We start from the raw sequence: 25,475 nt of genomic DNA on the forward strand, positions 1-25,475 counted from the left end.
AAATATAACCCGATACACTAAGACATATCTGCACTCTATCCTGGAACTGACGAGGCCTGCCCCACTACACCAGCGTTCTAGCTTCAAAAAAAAAAAAAAAAGACTCCTTTCAAAGCCCTGCCTTATTCTAGTAAAGGCACCGGAGGGAAGGGGCTGGGAGGTCCACAGAGGACAGGCAAGAGCCTCAGTGTTCATCTGAAAGAACAGGCCCACCTCATTCTACTGAGCTTCGCTGCGCGGCACTTCACAGACGACGTGTTCCTCTACAAGTGGACGGTCTGTACAACACCGTGGCGAACACGTCTTTGGCACCATTTTTCCAACAGCACTTGCTTATGTCATGTCTCTGTGTCATAATTTGGAATTCTCCCAATATTTCAATCTTTTCGTTACTGTTATGTTTGTTCTGGTGATCTGTGATCAGTGATTCTTGATGTTACTTGCGGCTGTCTGGGGCTGCCTGAACCGCACTCATACGCGGCAGTGAACTTCAATAAGAAACGCTGTGTGTGTTCCGACTGCTCCACTGACCAGCCTGTCCCCTCTCTTTCCCTCGCCTAGGGCCTCCCAATTCATCAAGACACAATATTGAAATTAGGCCAATTAATAACCCTATGATGGCCTCTAGGGGCACCTGGGTGGCTCGGTCAGTTAAGCGTCTGCCTTGGGCTCAGGTCGTGATCCCGGGGTCCTGGGATCAATTGAGCCCCATGTCCCCATGTCAGGCTCCCTGCTCAGCAGGGAGTCTCCTTCTCCCTCTGCCCCCTCCCCCCACTCACGCTCGAGTTCTTTCTCTCTCTCTCTCATAAATAAAATCTTAAAAAAAAAAAAAACCTATAATGGCCTCTAAGTGTTCAAGTGAAAGGAAGAATCAATCAATGTTGCAAACTTCTATCTTGTCTTATTTTAAGAAACTGCCACAGACACCCCAACCTTCAGCAACCCTTACCCCGACCAGCCAGCAGCCATGAACATCGAGGCAGGACTCTCCACTACCAAAAAAGATGATGCCTCGCTGATGCCTAGGCTTAGCATTTTCCAACAACAGAGTATTTTTTAATTAAGGTGTGAACATTGGTTTTTTTAGATCAATGTTATTGTACAGTTAATAGATTACAGTATAGTGTAGACATAACTTTTATGTGCAACGGGAAACAAAAAAATTCATTTGACTCGCTTCATCGCGACATTCGCTTCATTGCCATGGTCTGCGCCCGGCCCTGCAGTATCCCCGAGTGCGCCTGCACTGACCACATGTCGGAAGGAGGATCGTCTGCTTCTGGACTTCAGCTGACTGCCGGTAACTGAAGCCATGGAAAGCAAAACCACAGATAAGGGGAAATCTTATACAGGGATTTCCATACCAAAGTAACATGACACCAAGCAACTGGTTTATCCACTCTTACCATCATGTCCAAGGTCTACTTAACTTAGAGAGATCTAAGTTTTTACATCTGGTCTGTTCATTTTCAGAAGCACGAGACTGGATAGTCCAACACTGAGATGAACTGCTTACCACTGCATCCAGGAATTCAATGCATCCCTTTAGATCATGTTGCGTATCACAGAATTCCCTGAAGAGAAGTCTTCCTATTGGCTGCTTGTCACAAAGACTGCTATAATCCTTTTCTGGGTGAAGAAAGGGGAGAAGAAATAAACCAATATGATCGTTATAATTCAGAAAGTGCTTTCTGAACTGCTGTTTGCACCTGATAAAATAAAAGTCAAAAATACTATTTGTGGGGGTTTTTAAAAACTACTTGTTTGTTTACTAATGTAGACTGGTCATCATGAATATTTATAGTATCTGGACAGAGCCAAAGGAGCTGGAAGAATTGCTAAATAAAGCTGAGTGAAGCATAACTGGAAATGTCCCTGCCTGCCTCCAAAAGGAATTGTGCAGGGGAGCAGCATTCCTGGGGGCTGCACAGTCAAGATCACAGCAGAGGAAGAGAAGGGCAGACGAGAGATCTGGCTCCATCCTTCCACAGGCCCATCCTCCCCAGCATGTTTGGCACAAACTGCGCCTATGTGAGATACACCACGGGAATCGACTCAAGCACATTCTTTAAAATTCTTTTCCATTTTGCTACCTTTCTATACTTTTACAAGTTACAAACTTTACACATGCTTAATTATTTTTAAACTGCTCTTGGGTTTTTTTTTTTTTTCTTTTCAGTGGGTAATATGTTATATACCTTAACCTTACCACACACACTGATATTGTTTTGAGAACAAGGCACTAATATTTAGTCAAAGTATCAAGAGGGATATAAAACAAAAATGTTTTGTTTGAAATAGGTTAATTGAAACATCAGCAAGAAAATCAGCTGCTCTTTGAGCAGTGGCTCTGAACCTGAAATGAACATTATACTGAAGGACTCCTAGAGCGGCTCTAAACTGAACAATTAAATAAAATTCATGAGAAGTAAGCAAGCCATAGCAAATTCCTCAGTTAAAGGGTTTATTCATGCCAAGTAGTTCTAAGAATCTAAACAATCCTACTTTAGGTGGCTGAGTTTGCAAATGGAAAAGAATAGGCAAGGAGAGAAATGTTTTGGTTGCCAGCACATAATTGCTTGTTTCAACAAACAACAATTTTGGAAAATTTCTACCATCTACTTTGTATAATTTTACTACCACATTTTATTTTAGGGATGCTATACTTAAAAATCAAAAGACACAGGCAGTCAAAAAGTGACATTTTTATAATACTGAGAATTTTTAACACTTTCCTCCCAAATTCAAGGGTTCAGGAATGTTCCTAGTTTCCAGCTAAGGATTGCAAATGGAGCTTACAGGTCTGCCTACTTTTTCCTCCCAGATTCCTACGGAAATGACCAAAAATGCCAACAAAAACCAAAGCCACAACAAAAAGAAGGAAACCCAACATGGAAAACGAATACAGGGTACCACAGGAGTTTGAAATTTGAGGATTACCTGGAAGAGAGAAAGCTGGTGGGTTGGATTGTTAAAGAACCCCTCAGCTTAAACCCTAGAGACAAGCTGCACTTCCTAAGGGAGACGCGCCCACACACCTAGAGCTCAAGGGGGGAGGGGGAGAGCTGTCCCAGTCATGATCAGAATGACTGGCTGAGGGGCCAAAGATTTAGAAGTCCCACTGAGTGCTAAACATAACTAATGACAGCGGACCCACATCTAGAGGCATCCCGGTGACATTCCCAACAGTAAGGAGAAACGAGGAAACCTCTGAGAAAGAACAAAACATTAGCTACGACACGTAAAGCATCAGAGACACTGTATTAGCAAAGCCAGAAACTAGTACACCAATGTTTTCAAAGTTCAGGGGTCAAGGGAAGTGGAAATATTCAATTCTGTAACTATCAAACAAGAAGTCAAAAAAAAGGGACATTTTCCAAAATTTAAGAACTCAGAAACTTTACCTTCCATTCACCTATATATAAAAAAAAGAATTACTAAAAAAAAAAAAAAAGAATTACTTGAGGAGTTACAATAAAATAAGAGAGAAATTTTAAAAAGAAAATAGAAACCAAAAAGGACAAACAGTGGGTATAATCCAGAAGAAGCAAAGAAATATAGAAAATAAATAACCCTACTAAGATATTGGGAAAACTATCCTTGGCAAAGTGTGATCAATAAAGAATAGTTTCCTTTTATTGGCTCCAACCACACTTACTCGCTTCCAGATCAAATGGAATATAATTATAATATGTACTACTGTACCAGATTTTAATTCTGAGAATAGTCTATGGGCCAAGAGACATGGAAGGTATGTGACTGACTCAACGAGCAGCTCAGAGTGGCTGAAAAAGGGGACCCAGGGAAGCAAAATGTAGAGGCAAATGAAGCTTTATAACACTGGAGGAAAAAAGAAGCCTGGGATCACATTTTCCACAAGCCTCGGTGTCATACCGAGGAAGCTTCTCTACCCTAGAAGGAACAGACATGAGCATAATAACTAGTGGTGACGCTTCTTCACCTGTGGCGGTGTGTCAGGTACTATTTTGAGTCCTTTCTGTGTATTATGTCACTGACCCTTCACAACAGTAGGTCTAGCATCTTAAGGAAAGCAGAGACCTTTTGGGAAGTGCTCACTCCTGAGGGCCACCTAGATCCTGGGGCATTGATGTGAAGTGGGGCAGTACAGGCTGGGGCAAGGGGACCAGCCAGCAGTAAGAGCAGCTGGACCAGAACAAAGGCAGCAGAGTAGGAAGGAAGAGGCCAATTCTCTGGTGACAAATGAATTTCAGAAGGCAACTCATTCAAACCCCGTCAAGTCTCCCCCTTAACAGTGAGGACATTACAACAGGAACCACAGGAGCCCTATTCTCAAGGAACCCATCCTCTACTGAGGGGACAATGAGGAAGCTGATGGGGTAAACAGTAGAAGGCAGTACCCTGTATGGAGATGAGAACCTGTGAGCAGAACAGTCCCAGAGTCTGGCTCGTACTGTAGGCAACAAGATCTGTATTGCGAAGGCAGCACCAGGGAAATTAAGATCATTCCCTAGTAGAGAAACATAAGGAGGGGCCGGTTGGGCCCCGTGAACAGAGGGAGGAGCTACAAAGCAGATGGCCAGAGTTACATATGTGGGGTGGGAGAATTGCTAGGATTGCAGAATTGCTCCACAGCCTAGGAGATCTGGGGAAGGATGCCACAGCAGGGAGTCAGGAGGGAACAGCCTGGCCAGGGAGAAATCAGTGCACTCCAAATTAATCTGGCTTATTTGGCAAAGCCAAATGTCTGAAGTTTAAGTTTATTTGGGCTCTCTGTGGGTATATTTCAGTTTGCTTTGCATTTTATATTTATATCATCCTCAGATACTAAAAAATACTTGCTTATTAGAGATGGATTCCATTCAAGCTTTCCAGAATTATTTCTTGATTACCCTTAATTTCATCCAGAACTCTTAACTGCTAGATCTGAGTCCTTACTTGTAAAGGAAGCTACAAGTCTTTTTTTTTTTTTTAAGATTTTATTTATTAATTTGACAGAGAGAGACAGCCAGCGAGAGAGGGAACACAAGCAGGGGGAGTGGGAGAGGAAGAAGCAGGCTCCCAGCGGAGGAGCCTGATGTGGGGCTCGATCCCAGAACGCCGGGATCATGCCCTGAGCCAAAGGCAGACGCTTAACAACTGCGCCACCCAGGCGCCCCTAAGGAAGCTACAAGTCTTAATTTAGGTGCAAGCAGGAAGAACGTAAGATTATTTGCACATTTTAAGTCTATATCCTGAAGCTCAGATACTATGTAAATTTCTATCATAATTATAAAATCTCTTGAGTAAATGATCACATGATGTAAGCCACATTTTCTGAAAGATCTTTAAAAACATAAACACAAGGTAAGAGCCCCTTGGGTTTTTCCAGAAGGAAGTAGGGCGAAATCAAAAAGCATGAGGAGATCTGAGGCAAGACCAGGTCACCTGGCATGCACTTCACACCCCTCTGGAAAATGAGACCGCTGCCCTGAGCCCACAGCGCCAGATCAGTGAAGGAACTGAAGGGTCTCAGCACACCACCTGGCTGCGCAGGCCCAATCAACGGGAGTTTGATCCTGGGGACAAGATGGTCCTGCAGTGTGATGGGGAGACAATGGAGACATTCAGACTGGACAGCATTAATACGGGCACCTCATGGGAAAACCTCTCATTTTACCCAGTCCATTTAGCAGGAAGAACGTAAGATTATTTGCACATTTTAAGTCTATATCCTGAAGCTCAGATACTATGTAAATTTCTATCATAATTATAAAATCTCTTGAGTAAATGATCACATGATGTAAGCCACATTTTCTGAAAGATCTTTAAAAACATAAACACAAGGTAAGAGCCCCTTGGGTTTTTCCAGAAGGAAGTAGGGCGAAATCAAAAAGCATGAGGAGATCAGTACAATAGCAAAAATAATACATGGTTCAAAAAGACCTTAATTCTAAAATCTTCCACTTATATTTGGGTGGTGGGAACATAGGTGATGATTTATTCAGTAAAGTCCTTTATCTATTTCAAAATATTTCATCACACATACAATCTCCTCAATCCTTTAATTGCAATTTAAAATTTTCACACTGATGACATTAACAGAATCTTAGAGAAATGACAGCAACATCACAGAACCCATAGGAAATAATATAATCAGGGAATTTTTAAAAAGTTTCTCTAAATCAATCTTTAAAAATCTAGCATTTAAATAATCACAAAAACCTTAAATCTACTTCTTTTTACCTTATCTGGCTCACAATTCCATTAATGATTTCACTCTTCCATGCACTAGATTTCACATATTACTAAAATTAAATATGATAAACCACCGAAATGAGTCACAAAATACGTCTCAGAAGCAGCAAACCGCCTCCTTCTGTCTTACCACCAGAGGCCCTGGTCCTGCAGGAACCAGAAGATCCGGCTTCTTCTTTTGACCCCTCAGAGACTACACAGTGAACCATCTACTGTTCCAGCCACGATGAGCAGAAATGGGGGAAGAGAGAGGCCACGCCGCACAGGGAACTCAGGCCACAGGGAGGGAGGAGCCCTGCCATAGTGGACAGGGAGAACCAGCACAGAAGCCCTCTGGGGCTGGAACACTCAGGGCACCAGAGTCCAAGTCCACTCCCGAGAGGGCACTCTCCTGATGGGCCATGTTGGAAAGGGAACCAGTAATCAAGAGATTCTAAATGCATCAAATTCTGAGAGAAGGATGAGCCATTTATCAGAAGCTCTCTCTCTTATTTTCAAAGTGATTCTCCTTTAGAACGGATGCTAACTCAAAGTTTTATAGCTCATGGATTCTCCAGCATCCACAAATTTAGAACAACCAAAGGATAAAAATTAGAAAAACCCAAAACATGCTTACTACCACACTAAATCAAATACATATGTAAACTAATAAAATAAAGAGCTGCATACAAAGTAGAGGGTATCTGAGTGGAAACATTCTTTCATTCCGTGAGGAAGTCTGCTTGTACATCTGCCCTGAAGCAACTCCAGCTAAGGTCACCAATTTACTCATTCTTCATTCATTCATTTAACAAAACTGTGGCTGAGCACTGTTCTAGAGATGGAAACAAAGACCCTGACCTTGGGGACAAATCCAGCAGCTTCTCAACCTCTCTGTGACATGCCCACCTGCCTGAAGCCATCCTAGTCCGCAGTTCTCTTGACCCCTCCACTCCCCAGACTGCATACAGACCTGTCTCACTATTCCTCCTTGGTCTGCTTTGCCTGAGCCACACCAAGATGTGAGGGCTCTTTCCTGGCCTCCTGTCTCTAGGGAGAGCTTATCCACTCCCAGTCATGGACTCCTAAACACCAGGGAGACACAGATATCTCCCAGATTGCTCCTACAGCCCAGACTCTTCTGATCTCTAAACATGAATGTACAGATTCCATCCAACATAGCTCCTCACATCGTGAACCTGACCTCGGTGGATGGATCAGACCTGGAAGTCATCCTTAGTACCCCCACCTTTCCTACCTTCACACATAAATCAACCAGATCCCACTTCTTAAAGATCTCTCATAGTCATTCGCGTCCATGACCTCCAGCAGATGCGAGCTTCCATCACTCTTGCCTGCACAATGGCAACAGTGTCTCCTTTGGCCTTCCCGCTCCCTCTCAACACTCCCAATCACAGTCCTCACACTGAAGCCCGAGATGCCCTTCAAAAATGTGCATCCAGGGACACCTGAGTGGCTCAGTCAGTTAAGCATTTGCCTTCAGCTCTGATCATGATCCCAGTCCTGCATCGGGTTCCTTGTTCATCAGGGAGCCTGCTTCTCCCTCTGCCTGCTGCTCCCCCTGCTTGTGTTCATTCTCTCTCTCTGACAAATAAATAAATAAAATCTTAAAAAATAAAAAAGTGTATCCACTTATGTCATACCTCTGCTGAAAATCTAACAGCATCGAACTTCAACTAAGACAAATGCCCTTACCAGGCCCAGGAGCCCCACTTTCCTCCCTTCCTCTCATCCAGTGCCACTGTCCTTCTTTGTCTCTGCTCCAGGAAGACTGGCCTGTTTCATGTCCCTGGAAATTGCCATGCTCCATCCCACTTTGGGGTCCTGTACTTACCCAACAGTCTGTACCTTTTCCTTCAAAGGGCTAACTGCAGTTTGTAATTACATTTATTTCTGCAATTCTTTATTTTATAACTATCTCTGCCAAGAGGGCAGAGGTCACATCTGTTTCTTAGCCACTGTATTGGTAGTGCCATACCCAGTGCTATGTACATGGAAGTGAATAAATGATGACATTTAAAAGTTAACTAATGGTGTTGTATACCTTAAACTTACACAATGTTATATGTAAATTACATATCTCAGTGAAAATAAACTAATTTTAAAAAAGAGCACAAACCGGGGAAAAAAGTTAACTAATGGGACATTAATGTAATTTACTTCATTCTCTGCACTAAAATCTACCCTTAAAGAATCAGAAGCATACTGAGATAATTAATATGCAGATGAACATGGAAATGTTTCTATAGCCCTATGAATATATTCAATAGGACAAAGAGTCCCAAAGTAAAGTTTATAGTATCTTAATTACAATGCAAATGTCAAATAATGGAATCAACCTCCACACTAATCACTCGGTGCTTTATGCAGGAAATACTATTAATACTATGGATCAAATATCCATTGGCTCAAAGAAGCATGGCCAATAATCAATAAAAAGATGCTTAACATCATTAGTAATTAGTGAAGAGCAAATCACACTCACTAGGATGGCTATAATGAAAATAAGTTGGCAAGGATGTGGAGAACCTGGAACTCTCATATATTGCTAGTGGGAACGTAAAATATGCAGCTGCTTTGGAAAACAGCTTGCCAGTTCCTCAAAAAGTGAAGCCTAGAGTCACCATCTGTAGCAGGCTGAATAATAGCCCTCCCAATGTATCAGGTCCTAACCCCTAGAAATATGACCTTATTTTAAAAAAAAAGAGCCTTTGCAAATATGATGAAGTCAAGGATCTTGAGATGGAAGACTGTCCTGGTTTATCTGGGTAGGCCCTAAATACAAGCATGTGTATCCTCACAAGTGTCTAGAAATGAACCCTCACCTTTACAGTCAGGTGATTTTCTATAAAGGCACTAAGACAATTCAATGGTGAAAAATAGTCATTTCAATAAATGGTTCTGCAACAACTGGATATCCAATGCAAGTATGAAACTGGATCCCTACCTCATGCCATAAACAAAAATTAACTCCAACTCGATCAAACACCTAAACGTGAGAGCTAAAACTATAAAACTCTTAACAGAAAGTGTAGGTGTAAATCTTTGTGACTTTGGATTAAGTAGTGGTTTCTTAGATATGACACCAAAAGCACAGCAACAAAAGAAAAAAATAGGTCAGTTGGAGTTCATCCAAAAAAAAAAAAGAAACTTGTGTTCCTCAAAGAATATCATCAAGAAAGTAAAGGAAAACACAGAATGGGAGAAAATATTTGGAAATCAAATATCTGTAAGAGTCTAGTAACTAGAATATATAAAGAACACTTATATTTCAACAATGAAAAGACAAACAATCCAATTAAAAAATGGGCAAAGGGGGTGCCTGGGTGTCTCAGTCCATTAAGCAAGCATCTGACTCTTGATCTCAGGGTTGTGAGTTCAAGCCCCACATTGGGCTCCATGCTGGGTACACAGCCTACTTAAAAAAAAAAAATGGGCAAAGGATTTGAACAGATATTTCTCCAAAGAAGATATACAAATGGCCAATAAGTACATGAAAAGATGTTCAACATCATTAGTCATTGGGAAACACAGATCAAAACACAATGAGATAGGGGTGCCTGGCTGGCTCGGTCAGAGAGTCATATGACTCTTGATCTCGGGGCTGTGAGTTCAAGCCCCATGCAAGGTGTAGAGATTACTTAAATAAGTAAAGCTTTAAAAAAAACACACACACAATGAGATACCACTTCACACCCACTCAGATTTCTATAAAAACAAAACGGAAAATAAAAAGGGTTAGGGAGGACATGAAGAAACTGGAATCCTCATATATTGTTATTGTTGACAGGAACACAAAATGGTGTAGCCACATTGGAAAACAGTCTGGCAGTGCCTTACAAAGTTAAAGATAGAATTATCATATTACCCAGCAATTCCAATTCTGGGTATATACACAAAAAATTGAAAGCAGGGACTCAAACATTTGTACACCAATGTTCTAGCAGCATTATTCACAATAGCCAAATGGTAGAAATAACCCATTCAGCACATGAATGGATACACAAAATGTAGTACAAATCCAAATCAATGCCACTGAACTTTATATTTAAAAATGGTTAAAATGAGGGGCACCTGGGTGGCACAGCTGGTTAAGCATCTGACCCTTGGTTTCAGCTCAGGTCCTGATCTCAGAGTCATGAATCAAGCCCCATGTTGGCTCCCTGCTCTGCACCAAGTCTGCTTGTCTCCCTCTCCCTTTGCCCCTCCCCACCACGTGTGCATGCTCTCTCTCTCTCTCTCTCTCAAGTAAATATTTTTAAAATGGTTAAAATGGTAATTTTTTGTGTACTCTACCACAAAGAAAACACTTGTACATGAATATTTCTAGCAGCATTATTCATAATAGACAAAAAAATTTAAACAACTCATCAATCTACTAATGAATGAATAAATAAGAAGTGATATATCCGTACGATGAAATATTATTTGCCAAGAAAAAGGAATTAAGCACTGATTCATGCCACAGCATGGATGAACTTAGAAAACATTGTGTTCACTTCTAGAGAGATGATTAATTGGGTCAAGGGGAGAGGAACTTTTACTATATTACTCTTCTGTTCTATATAGGACAATGAGCACATATTACTTCTTAAAAGAGTAACATCTAACAAATGGTACAATGCCAGACATGATCTCCAGGCTGGCACTGCTTACTCACCAATGGAATGTCTAAGCTCGCTGCACTGGCTGACAGGGGGCAGCTTCAGCATTTCCCTCCATTTTTTACTACGACCACTTTTTTTGCCATATCCTCCTAAATTTGGGGAAAAAAAGTATTTTTTTTAATGATCAGAAATATCCAACTATAACAACTATTTCCACTAAAGTATTCCGTTTGAGTAGTTTGGTACATAAGGTGAGTGAAAATACAAGCTTATAATAATTTGTCTGACCTGGAAGGTAGCTTAGCAAGTATTAAAATCCCAAGTGATGCAATCAGTCACTGACTTTATCATTTAGAAACCACGTGACCCTGACCTTCTATAACTAACTCTACTGAACCTAAGCTTCCATATTTGTGAATTGGACCTAACATGACATATCATACATGGCTGCATCCCTACTATGGAGCAAATGCATGCAAAGGACAGGAAATACAATGGTAAAGAAGATCGTATCCCTCCCCCCCATTCTAGTGAGGGAGAGAGATTTTTTTAAAAAGCAGGTAATGATAAGTGATAAAAAAAATTAGCCAATCATACAGTACAAAATGGTATGCAACAAAATCAAGCAAGGCAAAGATGAAGGGTAATATAAGGGCTAAGGTGAGATTGGAGAAGGCCTCTCAAGAGGGTCACGCTTAGGCAGAGACCTGATGGGGGTGAGGGAATGATCCTCGGGAAGGTCTGGAAGTGAGACAAGAATGGAGGAAAAGCTGTTAGATGACATTTTAGTGGATGGCGGCCACGCTGCAGTAAGCATGGCATAAAGTATAGAGATATTGAATCACTATTTGTACACCTGAAACTAATGCAACATTGTGTGTCAACCATACTCAAATAAAATTTTTAATAAAGTCAAATAAAATTTTAAAAAGGTAATATTTTAGAAAGATCTTTTTAAATAAGCCCCTTCAAACAAAACTCAAGAGAAATTAGAACCTTCAATTTTAAGCATTCTGAGGAGCTAAAATTTTACTAAATTTTATCCTAGAGAAAACATCACAGTTTTGGCCAGTGATTAAAAGACTCCAGGGCTATTGGAAAGAATAGAGAAACCGGGGGGAAAGCCATGTTCTGGGAAGTTATGAGCTCTGCCTTAAGCACAATGAGTGAAGCACTATGAGGGAAAGCTATCTGGAGGAGCTCAGGAGAGAAGAAGGCCTGGCTAGAGGTACGGATGTGATAGTAGTCTGCAAATCGATAATGGTCGGAGATGCAAGGGCTTCTTCCATGATCTTCTTTTTGCTCCTCCACCCACCCCCTCCATTTCAACTGGGATCATGACTCCAAACTTATATCCACTATGCAGAGGAGGTCCCAGAGCACCTCGAGGTCAACATGTTCAAATCGGACTCAATTGTCTTCCCCTCAAATTCAACCCTCTTTCCACACTATGCCTCCAGTTAACTACCCACCATCTACCAGGCAAATAGAGCTGGAAACTGGGGCACTATCTAACTCCATCTCTGAAATGCCTCACCCACTTATTCAGAAAGCATTTGCAGCCCAAGTCCTGTGTGTTGGGCATTGTCCAGGCACCAGGCATACAGCGGGTGGCCAGCCCTGCCTGCAAAGGTACTCCTGTCTCCTACTCTCCTTGCCCATGCTGTTACCAAGGTCATTGGCCTCTTCTTCTGACCGACCTTCCTATACCCAGTCTTCCCCTTCCAGACCCTCCTCCACACTGCCTTCCAACATTACTTTCCTAAAGTGCAAATACCAGCTCACTTCTGAGTCTAGGGCTGAAGGGAAAATAAAGCACAGCCCTACGTAACATCATTCCACAGGCACACCATGCCCAAGCCACACTGTCTACAAAGGCCCCTAAGAAGTAAGAGCAGGTTTCCTCCAGGAACCTGGAAAATGCCTGGACTGTCACTCTGGCCTTATTAGTGCAGGCAAATCTCTACTCAGCTCAAGCCTACCCTGCCTTTCCTAGGGAGATGTAGGCACTCTTTCCTTTTCATGCCCTTTGCATCTTGAAAACACTTTCATTAAATCTCAGCAAGGGCAGGCTCTAGATTCATGGTCTTATGCCCAGTGCATCTCTAGCGTTCAAAATATGATTGATGGGATGTAAGGGGGCTCCAGGTACTCTGCACACAGCAGACCCTAAAGGAATGTTTGCTAACTTTGAGGAGACCTGAAAAATTGCAGATGCTGACTATAGCGCATGAGTCAGGCAGGATGAAATTGCCAAGGTCTAGGAGGAGGAGGAGGAATAAGAAATTTACTGAGTCTTTATTATGTGCCAGACACCTTTCTAGGAGCTTCATATACATTGACTCATTGAATCATCCTTCACCCTATGATGAAAATACTACCACTATTCCCTTTTCTCAGATAAAGGACCAAAGCAAAGAGGTCAAATCACTTGTCCAACATCTCACAACTAGTGAGATATGTGGGTCTGCTCCAGGAATCCTGTTTAACCATTACTGCTATTAAGAAGCAAAATGGTGTAACCAAAGCCTTTTTAAAAAGTACACAAACATTTAAAATAAATTATTTGCCATAAACACATTTAGAAATTAAGCTGGGATTTGAGCCCGCATAATCACACTGGTCAAACGGGGATACTACCTTTGTCATAACACCTGATTTTCAATCAATAAACAGGACCACCAAGGTAAATGCATAATGTGAGAAAGAACTGGACTCTGGTCTACAAATTCTGCTGGATATTAAGGGGTTTGGGGGTTGGTTTTCTACTATGACTACCATAATTATTTTTATAACATATTCTATATTTCTATAACACACATTATACACCATCCCTAGTCCTAGGCCCACAAGAAACAATCCTAAATTTAGTGTGTTTTTAAGTGTGTGTGTGTGTGTGTGTGTGTGTGTGTGTGTGTGTAGCCTTGAAAAATATATTGCTTTAGAGCAAGATTCTTAACCTGGCATTCACAGGCAGATATCAGGGTGTCCCAGAATTTGGACAGAAAAAAACACCTTTAGCTTCATTAACTTCTAACCAAAATTTATCATTTCTTTCAGCCATAAATGTAGGCAAGAGTATTATAACATTAGTAGTATCTGTGAGTTTATCACCAAGAGCATTCAGATTTCCCTATCACATGACAGTTGCTAGAGATAACTCAAAATATTTACGCTCACACTACTTTGAAATTATCATAGAGGTGCCAGACCAGCTGCCAGAGTGTCTACAAGTGATGGAGCAAGCAACCCCTAGGCAGCCCTGTGCCTGGTAGTTAATCGTTCAGACTCCAAATGGCTAGGTCTTATGTTCTTACATGGTTGGCCTAGCTATTTTACTCTCTGTGACTCCCCACAACTGTGTTGATGGACACATGGAAGCAGGTGAGTCAAAGACCACCCCATAGTTTAGAAGCCCCATTCAAACTAGCCATGACAGCCTTCACACTGATGGATCTTTAAAGGATGAGACTTTAACTTGCCTATGTATTTATCGCCTTGTTACTTAATGCTCCGATAACAAAGCACTTTTATAACACAAATGTGTTTTAAAAATTTTACAATTATTTCAATATAGCTGACTTCTTTTACAATCATATATATTTTATTTCATTTAGATTAAGAACCCTTACTCTAGAGGTTGTTAACAAGAATGGTGTGCTACTGGGGAGCCTGGGTGGCTCAGTTGCTTAAGTGTCTGCCTTCGCCTCAGGTCATGATCCCGGAGTCCTGGGATCATGAGCCCCACGGTCAGGCTCCCTGCTCAGAGGGGAGTCTGCTTCTCCTTCTGCCCTTCACCCCGCTCGTGCTCTCTTTCAAATAAATAAATAAAATTTTTTAAAAAAGTGTGTTACTCCATACATCACTCTACAATTTGATTTTTTCCCACACAGCTCAGTCCATTTTGACAGATTGTTCACTGTCCCAGGCAGGCTCTCCTCTGCTCCTCTCTCCCTCCATCCCCAGCCTCATGTTTCATGGCCCAAAACACTCTTCCCCAGCAAAGGTAGATCCCTCATTTCCTCAGGTCTTTGCTCCTGGCCCCCGACATGACCTTTCTTGTCCTACCCTCATGCTTAATCCTTAGCACTCCGCTTCTCTGCTTTATTCTCTCTTCTTGGCTCTTATCACTGTCCACCATACAATCTGTTTCATGTATCCTGTTGAGGACCTGTCTCCTCATGAGATTAGAAACTCCTTGAAGAGAGGGGTTTATCTGTGTTATTCACAGCTGTAACCCTGATAGCTGGATGAGTGGCTGGCATAAAATAGACACTCAATAACTATTTGGTGAACAAGGGCCCTGGTCCCGAGCCAGAGTACAGGGCGATGATAGGTCACTTCACAGATCCACAGACTGGTCGGGAAGCAGCAAACCCTGCCAGGCTAGGTTTTCCCTGTGTGCATGAGAAACGCTGATCACAGGATATCTATCCAGTGGCTAAATCAGAGCAAAGCTGTAAACAGAAATGGAGCTAGCATCTCCTATGTCATTTTCATAGGGAAGTTCCCTAATTCAGACTTCTCCTGAGTTATTGGCTCACCAATTCATGAGCTCAAATTAATGAAATTTTAGTGTACTTGATTTATCTTAAAGTTTTCAGAAGAAAAAAAGTGTTTCAGGAAACACTGCATTGTATCCGTCCAGCACAACCTTCCAGGTTATCAGATTCTAGCCTTCCTTGTCTTTGACCTATTGCGTAGCTTTCTGTAAATTGACAGGCACACATGCAAGCTGTTTTGTCTGGTAGTTTCCATGGACTTCTTTTCCCGGATTTGCAATTCAATTCCTTTACTCATATGAGTAAAGGAGTGAGCCTTTTGACTTCATTTGAATTGTTTAGAACATTTGCCTGGTTCTCTATGTGAATAAAACAAAACACATGTTCATTTTAATGTGATCTGTATGAGCGTAATTTTACCTTTCTCTGGCAATTATCTTCTAAGATGCCTTACTCCTAGTCAAGCTCCATCAATGGGACCTGTAGCGATGTCCTCTCTTTCATTTCTGATATTATTAATTTGTGTCTTCTTTTTTTCTTAGTCTAGCTAGGGCTTACAGATGTTATTAACCTTTTCAAAGAATCAAATTTTCATTTTGTTGATTTCCTGCCTTCAGCTTCACAGATTTCTACTCTAATTTTTATTATTGGGGCATCTGGGTGGCTCAGTTGGTTAAGTGTCTGCCTTTGGCTCAGGTCATGATCCCAGGATCCTGGGATCAAGCCCCGTGTCAGGCTCCCTGCTCAGAGGGGAGTCTGCTTCTCCCTCTGCCTCTCCCCCCACCACCACCACTGGTGTGCTCTCTCTCTCTCTCTCAAATAAATAAATAAATAAATAAATAAATAAATAAATAAAATTCTTTTTTTTTTTTTTAAGTGTGTTGTTTAATCTCCAAGTATTTGGGGGATTTTCCAGCTATCTTTCTGTTATGATTTCTAGTTTAATTCCACTGTGGTCTGAGAGCAGATTTTATATGACTTCTATTCTTTTAAATTTGTCCCAGTGTGTTCTATGGCCCAGAATGTAGACTCTCTTAGAGAATGTTCCAATGTGATCTTGAGAAGAATGTGTAGTGTATTCCTCAATTTTTCCTTGCAGTTCTATCAGTTTTTGACTCACATATTCTGCCTATATGTTGTTAGGCACATACACATTAAGGATTGCTACATCTTCTTGGAGAATTATCCCTTTTGTCATTATGTAATGCCTCTCTTTACCCTTTATCTTTGCTCTGAAGTTTAAACTGTGTGAAATTAACAAAGGTACGCCTACCTCCCTTGATTACTGGCAGCATGGAATACCTTTCTCCATCCCTTTATTTTTAATCTATGTGTATTTTTATATTTAAAGTGGGCTTCTTATAGACAACATGTAGTTGGGTCTTATTTTTCTATCCACTCTGATAATCTCTCTCTTTTGATTGGTGCATTTACAACCACTGATGTTTAAAGTGATTACTGATATACAATACAGGCATACCTCAGAGACACTGTGGGTTTACTGCCAGATCACCACAATGAAGCAAATGTCACAATAAAGCAACACAAATGAAATTTTTGGCTTCCCAGTACACATAAGTTATGTTTACACTATGCTGTACTCTGTTTACCATACAATAGCACTATGCCTAAATAACAATGTATATAACTTAATTTTAAAATACTTTATTGCTAAAAATGCTAACCATCATCTGAGCTTTCAGTAAGTCATACCCACTGATCACACATCACTATAACAATATAATAACTTAAAAGTTTGAAATATTATAAGAATTACCAAAATGTGACAGAGACATAAAGAGAAAAAATGCTGTTGGAAAAAATGGCACCAAAAGACTTGACACAGGGTTGCCACAAACTTTCAATTTGTAAAAAGTGCAGCATCTGTAAAGCATGATAAAACAAGGTATCTGTAGTTGGATTAATATTTACCATATTTTTACTACTATTTGTTGCTCTTGTCTTGTTCTTACTGTTGTCTTCCATGCTTTTTTTTTTTTTGCCATTTGTGGTTTTGATCATTTTATAGGATTCTATTTTCACATTTTTCTTAGCGTATCAATTATACTTCTTTTTAAATTGTTTTTAGAGGCGCCCCAAAGTTAGCAATATACATTTACAACTAATCCAAGTCCCCTTTCAAAGAAAATTATACCATTTCACAGGTAGTACAAGTACCTCATAAATAACAAACTATTCCTAATTCCCCTCCTAGCCCTTGTATCGTTGCTGTGATTCCTCTCACTTATACGTAAGCACACCCTTTTTATACGTGTGTGTATGTATATATGTGCTGTGTTATCTGACAGCTATTAGATTAAGAATAAAAAAAACAAGTGTTCATTTTACCTTCACGTATTCATTTTCCAATGCTTTTCCTTTATGTAGAGCCAAGTTTCTGAATATGTAATTTTCTTTCTCTCTGAACGACTTCTAACATTTCTTGCAAGGCAGATCTACTGGCAACAAATGCCCTCAGTTTTTGTTTGTCTAAGAAAGTCTTCATTTCTTCTCACTTTTGGATGATAATTTCACAGGGTACAGAATTCTAGGCTGGTGGGTTTTTCTTCCAATATTCTAAATGTTTCACTCCCCTGTCTTCTTCCTTGCATGGGTTCTGGGAAGAAACCAGATATAATTCTTACCTTTGGTCCACATAGGTAAAGCGTTTTTATCTGTGGCTTCTTTCAAGATTTTTTCTTTATCTTTGATTTCCTGAAGTTTGAAAATGATATTCCTAAGTATAATTCCTTTTTTTAAAATTTTATTTATTTGCGAGAGAGAGAGAGCGAGAGAGTGGGGGGGGGCAGGGGAAGAGAGAGAAGCAGGCTCCCCACCAAGCGGGGAGCCCAACACAGAGCTTGATATCAGGACCCCAGGATCATGACCTGAGCTGAAGGCAGATGCTTAACCGACTGAGCCACCCAGGTGTTCCTCCTGGGTGTCATTCTTTTGACATTTATCCTGTTCCATGTTTTCTGAGCCTCATCTGTGGCTTGATGTCAGACATTAACTGGGGGAAGTCTCAATCATTATTACTTCAAAAATTTCATCTGTTCCTTTCTCTCTTTCAGCTCCTCCTGGCATTCCCATTACACGTATGTTATGCCTTTTATGGTTGTGCCACAGTTTTTGGATATTCTGTTGTGATTTTTTTCAGTCTTTTTTCTCCTTCCTTTTCAGTTGTAGAAATTCTCAGTCATATCCTCAAGCTCAGAGATTCTTTCCTCAGCCCTGTCCAGTCAGTTAATGAGGCCATCAAAGGGATTCATTTGTTATTGTTTTGGTTTTTCTTACCTCTAGCATTTCTTTTGATTCTTCCTTAGAATTACCATCTCTCTGCTTACATTATCCATCTGTTTTTTGCATGTTGTCTAACTTTTTCCATTAAAGCCCTTAGGATACTAATCACAGTTTTTAAAAATTCCTGTTCTGATAATGCCAACATTCCTTCTTTTACTCTGCTTGGTCTGGGAGGCCATGGCAAGGGTTTGGAGGAGAGGGCTGACACTTCAACTTAAATTTTAATAGGATCACACCGGCTGGTGTGTTGAGAACAGACTGCAGGGTCAGAAAGGTAGAAGCTGAGACCACATATCAACCAACTATGGTCTTCCAGGCAAGAGGGGTTGACGGCTTGAGCCATGCTGAAGGCAGTGAGAGATCAGATTCTTTACATTTTGAAGGGAGATCTAAAAAATTTGCCCAAGGACTGGATGTGGGATATACGGAATTAAAAGTCAACTGTAATATTTTTGGCCTGAGTATTAACTGAGATGCAGAAGCAAAAAATTGGGGCAGGGTGAATGTTAAAAGGCGAAAGATTTATACGATCTGAAGAGAAACCAGAGTATGGGGGGGCAGGGTGAATGTTAAGAGTTGGTTTTGACTCTTTGTGTGTGTGTGTGTGTGTGTGTGTGTGTGTGCATGCAGATGAGGTTTTCAAGTAGCAATGTCAAGTGGGCAAGTGGAGAATGGGCTGCAGTTCAATGGAAAGGTCCAGGCTGCAGATCTCAATGTGAGAGAGAGCAGCTTGCTTCAAACCATGTTACTGGATAAGATCACAAGGGAGTGAGACTCCATGGACTGAGCCTTGGGAGCATTTCAATATGAAGAGGTCTAGCAAATGAGAGGCAACCGGCCAAGCAGTCTGAGAAGGACAAGCACTGAAACAGCAGAAAACCATGGAGGGTGCTGGTCTAGAAGGACGTATTGACTGAGATGACCCCCGTGATGAGCTATGTCATGTGCAGCCCACAGGTGTAGTAGGGTTAGGACCAAGAACGGACCCTGGTGATCTTGACAAGGCTGGTTTCAGTGAAGTGGTGGAGGTGAGAGCTCAGAACCCAGCACATAACTCACTCAAAACATACTTGTTTGAAGAGTAAATGACACACACACAAAAGTGCACACACACCGTGTACCTCCAAACACAGGGCCTCACCCACATTTCACTAAAAACAGCAGTGCACACACACATACCATGAACCATCTCGGAAAGTTATCACTACAAAAGACCCCCTAACAAAGCTCCCTGGCTTGGTCTGAAGAAGGTCACAAGGTGAAGGGGAGAGAGAAGAATGGGGTCCTTTCCACCAGTGTCTCTTTCACCTTGGACTGCTATAACAAAACACCATAGTCCGGGTGACCTAACAACAAACGCTTATTTGTCAGAGTTCTGGAGGCTGGACATTCCTAGATCAAGGTGCTGGCAGATTCAGTGACTGGTGAGGGCCCTTCCGGGTTTGTAGATGGCTATCTTCTCATTATGTCGTCATGGGCCTTTCCGTTACATGCACTTGAGCAGAGAGATCTCATGCCTCTCCTTCTTTTTATAAGGACATTAATTATATCATAAGGCCCCACCCTTATGACCTAATGTAACCATAATTACCTTACAAAGGCCCTACCTCCAAATACCACCACATTGGTGATTAGAGCTTCAATAATGAAATTGGGAGAGGACACAAACATTCACTTCATAGCAGCAGGCTTGGGGCACACATGCTAGTGAACCAGAGCATCCACACTGCCCCTCAGTCAGCTGTCCTTGATTCCGAAAGTCTCCATTGACACATCAAAGCAAAGTCTAGCTCCAATTTTCTGAGCTGTCTCATCCAGGTACAGTCAGCCTCAAGATGAGGTGGGTGACACTCACCATACCATGTCAAGACAGGAAGACCAGTGGGGAAGAAACCAGGCAAGAAAAGGAAGAGCACCCATATTTAGTCATGCGACCACAGCCTATACCAACCATGGTTGGCACGGCCCAGGCTATTTATACAGAAGACCGTCCATAGATCCTAAAACCTGAGTGGGGCAAAAACAAGAGGCACAGTCCACTAGGGCAGTATATTGCGTCCCAAAAAGTAGACAGTGATGTGGGGCCATAGCATTTGAAGGCTCGAAGGTTTGAGGGTCCCCCTCTATAGGCTGCCTTCATCTATTTTAAAGGTACCTGTTATGGGCTGAATTTGTATCTCCTCAAAAAAGATATTTTGGAGTCCTAACCCTCAGCTAACCCCCTGCACTTCAGAATGTGATCTTATCTGGAGACAGGGTCTTTACGGAGATAATCAAGTTAAAATGGGATCATTCTGGTAGGTCCTAATCCAACATGACTAGTGTCCTTTAAAAGGGGGACATCTGGGAGCACCTGGGTGGCTCAGTCAGTTAAGTGTCTGACTAGATTTCAGCTCAGGTCATGATCTCAGGGTCATGGGATCAAGCCCTGTCTCAGGCCCCACGCCCAGTGCACAGTCTGCTTATCCCGCTCCCTCTGCTCTTCCCCCCTGCTCGCTCTCTCTTTCAAATAAATAGATAAAATCTTCTCTTTAAAAAAGTGGGGGGGGACATCTGAACACAGGCACACAGGGACAGTGTCATGTGAAGACAGAGGCAGAGATCAGGACGGTGCACCTACAAGCCAAGGCACACCAAAGATGCCAGTGAACCCCCAGAAGCTGGGAGACAGGCCTGGAACAGGTCCTGCCTCACAGCATTAGAAGGAATCAGCCCTGCCGACATCCTGATCTCGGACTTCTGGTCTCCAGAACTGGCAGAGCTATGTGTTCGTTGTTTAAGCATTTAGTTTGTGGTACTTTGATACCACGGCCCTAGCAAACTAATCCAGTACCATTTCCGACCTTTCTTCTTCCTGCTCTTTCTTCCAAGTATCCTTTCCTGCATTTTGGGCTACTTCTGCTTCTGATCCAGACATAACCTGCGGGCCCATCTCCCTCTTTACTCATTCATTAACTCAACAAACATTCACAGAGCACCTACTATAGGCCACAGTACTATACAAATGACATCAGAGAGCCATATAAAGGGCTCAGTGAGGTGCCGACCATCCTATGGCAAATGAAGCAAGCCAAGCTGGGCAACATGTGCTGAAACAAGTTTGAAGAACCATACAAATCATTCTGTTTTGAGGTCAAATATATCAAAGCATAAACTGTAATGAGACTACTAACTTATATTTTGTATAGCAATTAATTATATACTTATCAGATAGTGAATACTATTATCGAATTAGTCTTTATAGCCATGACATAAACGGTAATGACTTTGCATGCATATATACAAAACACCTCATGTTTCTACAGAACAGTAACTTAAGAAAGATCTGATTCCAGTGTTTTTCTGTGTCTCAGAATAAAGCCCAAACTGGGGCACCGGGGTGGCTCAATCAGTTAAGCGTCCGACTCTTGGCTTTGGCTCAGCTCATGATCTCAGGGTCCTGAGACTGACCCCCTCTTCAAGCCCCTTGTAGCGTCGGGCTCCCTGCTCGGCAGAGAGTCTGCTTTCCCCCTCTCTCTCCCTCTGCCCTTCCCCCCACTCATGTACTCTCTAAAATAAATAAATCTTAAAAAAAAGGAATAAAGCCAAAATTGTGTTCACTGCCACCATTTTCCTTCGAAGCTATTACCTAATTTTAATCATTACATAAAATGTGACACGAAAATATTTTAGAGTATTGGTTCCACAGACGGTTGTCCTACAAATTAGCATAAAGTCACTAAATCCAATTTTTGGTTCACTGAGCAAGAAAGAAAAAAAGATTAGAGCCATCATAATCTATGTACACAAAATAGAAAATACTTTATGAAAAAGCCAAACCAAACTGGTTGCTAATAAGCTGGCTGGTGTATGAACAGCTGAAACCAGTGGTAACACAATGACGGGAACAGAAGCTACACATCATTATGTGAGAATGGGTTAACCCTCTGTTGGTTACTATTATACAAGTCACTCCAAATGTCTAACGAGTATGAAGAAATACAAGTAAAAAGAAATACTTCATAACTCTTTCTAGAAAACGTGGTCGGGACGCCTGGGTGGCTCAGTCGGTTGAGCGTCTGCCTTAGGCTCAGGTCATGATCCCGGGCTCCTGCTTTATATATTTCAAGTACTCAGATGTTAGCTACCATGATTATATAAGACTGTCAAGAAGAGAAAGAAGGAGAAAAAAATAAATGTAGAAAAAATGGTAGCAAAATACATACCAAAAAATTCACATAAAATGTAAACAGGGACTAAACCTTAAATACTAAAGGAATGAGATTATTAGACTGGATAAACCATCAAAATCCAGCTATATGTTGTTTACAAGAGACACCTGAAGCATTCAAAAAACACACCAAAAGGCTGGGGTGGGGAAAACAGCACAAATTAGGGGGGGCGGGAAAGGCAGGTATAATAATAGACATGTCCGATGGAAACACAACTTAAGGCAAATGCAAATGCACTGGTGGGGTCAGAGATGCACCTTACATAATACTAAAAAATAATAACCCATCAAGAAGATACTGAAGTCATTAACTAATAAATACTTAACAGTGTCTTGGAAATAAAAATCAATCAAATCAGGGGAAACAAATGTGAAAAATCCATGGACTTAGTGAGAAATTTCACCAAGACTTTATCATAAACTGATTAATCAAGCAGACAAAAAGCAATAAAAATAGAGGCTATTTATACAGTAACAGTAGCAAGCCTGGGCTAATAGATGAAGGTACAGGATCCTCCCCAGCAAATAAAAAACACATATTCTTCCAAAGAACAGTTAAACATTTATAAAAATTGACCATGTACCAGCTTACAAAGTATATTTCAACAAATACCAAAATATTGATATCATGAAGACCATGTCCTCTGATCATACATAATTAAATCACCAACAATAAAAAAGATCGTTTAAAAAGGTGCCATAAGTTTAGAATTTCTTAAAAATCACACTAAAAAAATCAAGGCTTAACAAAGAAATCACAATGAGAATCACTAAACATAACTGAGATGAAAAAGCCACATGAAGAAACTTGTAGCTGCTGTTAACACAATACTTAAGTTAGAGTCTTAATTTATTTTAAAACAAGAAAGTTTAAAAAGTAATGGGTTAGCATTAAACTTGAATAGCTAGAGGCAAATTAAAATAAAGAACACAATATAAACAGAAATTAATAAAACAGAAGCCAACCATAATAGAGAAGAGCACATGAAACCAAAGGCTGGTTCATTGAAAAGATTAACAAAAATCTTTTGCAAGCCTAACAAAAATAAAAGACCCACACAAATAATATTCTAAATTTAAAAGATCACAGTTTCAATTGTAAAAATAGGAAGTGTTACAAGTAATATTTATACCAAATAAATTTGAAAGCTTAGATGAAAATAATTTTCTCAGAAAACATAAATTACCAAACCTAACTCAAGAAGAAACAGTCCTGAATATCACACTAAGTATTAAAGAAACTAAACTGATAATAAAAAGAACGATCCCTATCCCTGCTTCCAAGTCAGGAGGGTCAGGGTGGGGACAGGGGGAGACTCCAAGCTCAGGCAATTTCATGGGCAAGGTTTACCAAACCTTTAAGGAACAGACAGGCTCTATCTTATAAAATTTTTTCCTTAAAAAAATACTTTTAACAGACACAATTTTCACAATAATATGCACCAATCTTAATATTATCACTCAATGAAATGTTGCAAATGTACATACACCCACATAATTACCAGCTGGATCAATACACATTTTTTTAAATTTCTTTTAAAAGATTTTATTATTTGAGAGGGAGAGAGCACAAAGGGAGAGTGGGAGGGAGAAGCAGACTCCCTGCTGAGCAGAAAGCCCAAGTGGGGCTCGATCCCAGGACCCTGAAATCACGACCTAAGCTGAAGGCCGACACTTAACCGACTGAGCCACCCAGGTGCCCCAATACACATTTTCATTACCCCAGAAAGTTCCTTCCTGCCTCTGGTGTCAATCCCTTCCTTCCTTAAGGCAATTACCATTCCAATTTGTATTATCATGGATTAATTTCACTTCATATCACTGAGGATTGCTCTCTCTTCTTATTTTTTCCTTAACATAATGCTCTTGCATGTATCAGGAGCTCTTTCTTTTTACTGCTATACAGCATTACACGCATCAGTATTTCTTTATCCATCCTCTCATCGGGGAACATTTGGGTTGTTTCCAGTCTAAGACTATTATGAATAAAGCTGCTGTAAACATTCTCGAATGAGACTTTATGTGCACACTGAACTGGGTATATTCGGAAGGAGAATCACTGGATCATAGGGTAGGTGTATGTTTATCAGAAACTGTCAGGTTCTCCAGTTTTGCACTCCAACGAGCATTGTGAGAGTTCCAGCTGCTGATACCCCACGTCTGCACTAACACTTGATATTGCCAAGGAATGCAGGTGGTCTCCAGAAGCTGGAAAGGGCAGTAAAATGGATTCCCCCATAGAACCTCCAAAATGACTTTGTAATAGCACTCCAACCGGTCTGAAGGGCAAACTCGCCTCAAGCTTACTCACTCTTGGCTTGCTGACCTAACTCCCTTGGTCTGTAAAAGAACCAACCTCTTTAGATTTGCAGACCACTGGCCTTCAGGAGTGAAGGACCAAACTTTCCCAGGAGACGAGGCCTGGCCACATTCAAAATCAGCTGCCACTGATGCCAGCGAGTCTATTCAGGGCCCCGCCGACACTGGACTCACCGCCTGAGCACCTGCTGCTCTTGCATGTAGCCCATTCCTTCTCCCACGCCTTCCCTCTAAAACCCTCCAGCTTGGCCTGGACAGGGAAGACGGTCTTTGAGACGTCTGTCCACCTGCCTTCCAGGTTGCCAGCTTCCTGACTAA

At 41.2% G+C, this 25,475-nt stretch overlaps 1 protein-coding gene across 12 annotated transcripts in view; it reads right to left on the minus strand.

Annotated features, from left to right (window-relative positions):
• GRK4 (G protein-coupled receptor kinase 4) overlaps positions 1 to 25,475 on the minus strand; it is a 91,474-nt gene that overhangs the window by 58,458 nt on the left and 7,541 nt on the right. For 7 of the 12 annotated variants that reach the window (XM_040625158.1, XM_040625159.1, XM_040625153.1 and 4 more), the window contains exons 2-4: positions 17,675 to 17,942; positions 10,877 to 10,972; positions 1,517 to 1,629 (exon numbers count right to left, since the gene is read on the minus strand). In XM_040625158.1, the coding sequence (XP_040481092.1) occupies positions 1,517 to 1,629; positions 10,877 to 10,928 (165 nt within the window). In that variant the 5' untranslated portion in view covers positions 10,929 to 10,972; positions 17,675 to 17,942. The other 5 variants (XM_040625154.1, XM_040625161.1, XM_040625160.1 and 2 more) reach the window with 4 other exon arrangements.

Source organism: Ursus maritimus, unplaced genomic scaffold (assembly GCF_017311325.1).
Source record: "Ursus maritimus isolate PB19 unplaced genomic scaffold, ASM1731132v1 scaffold_8, whole genome shotgun sequence".
In the NCBI taxonomy this organism is placed as follows: Eukaryota; Metazoa; Chordata; class Mammalia; order Carnivora; family Ursidae; genus Ursus; species Ursus maritimus.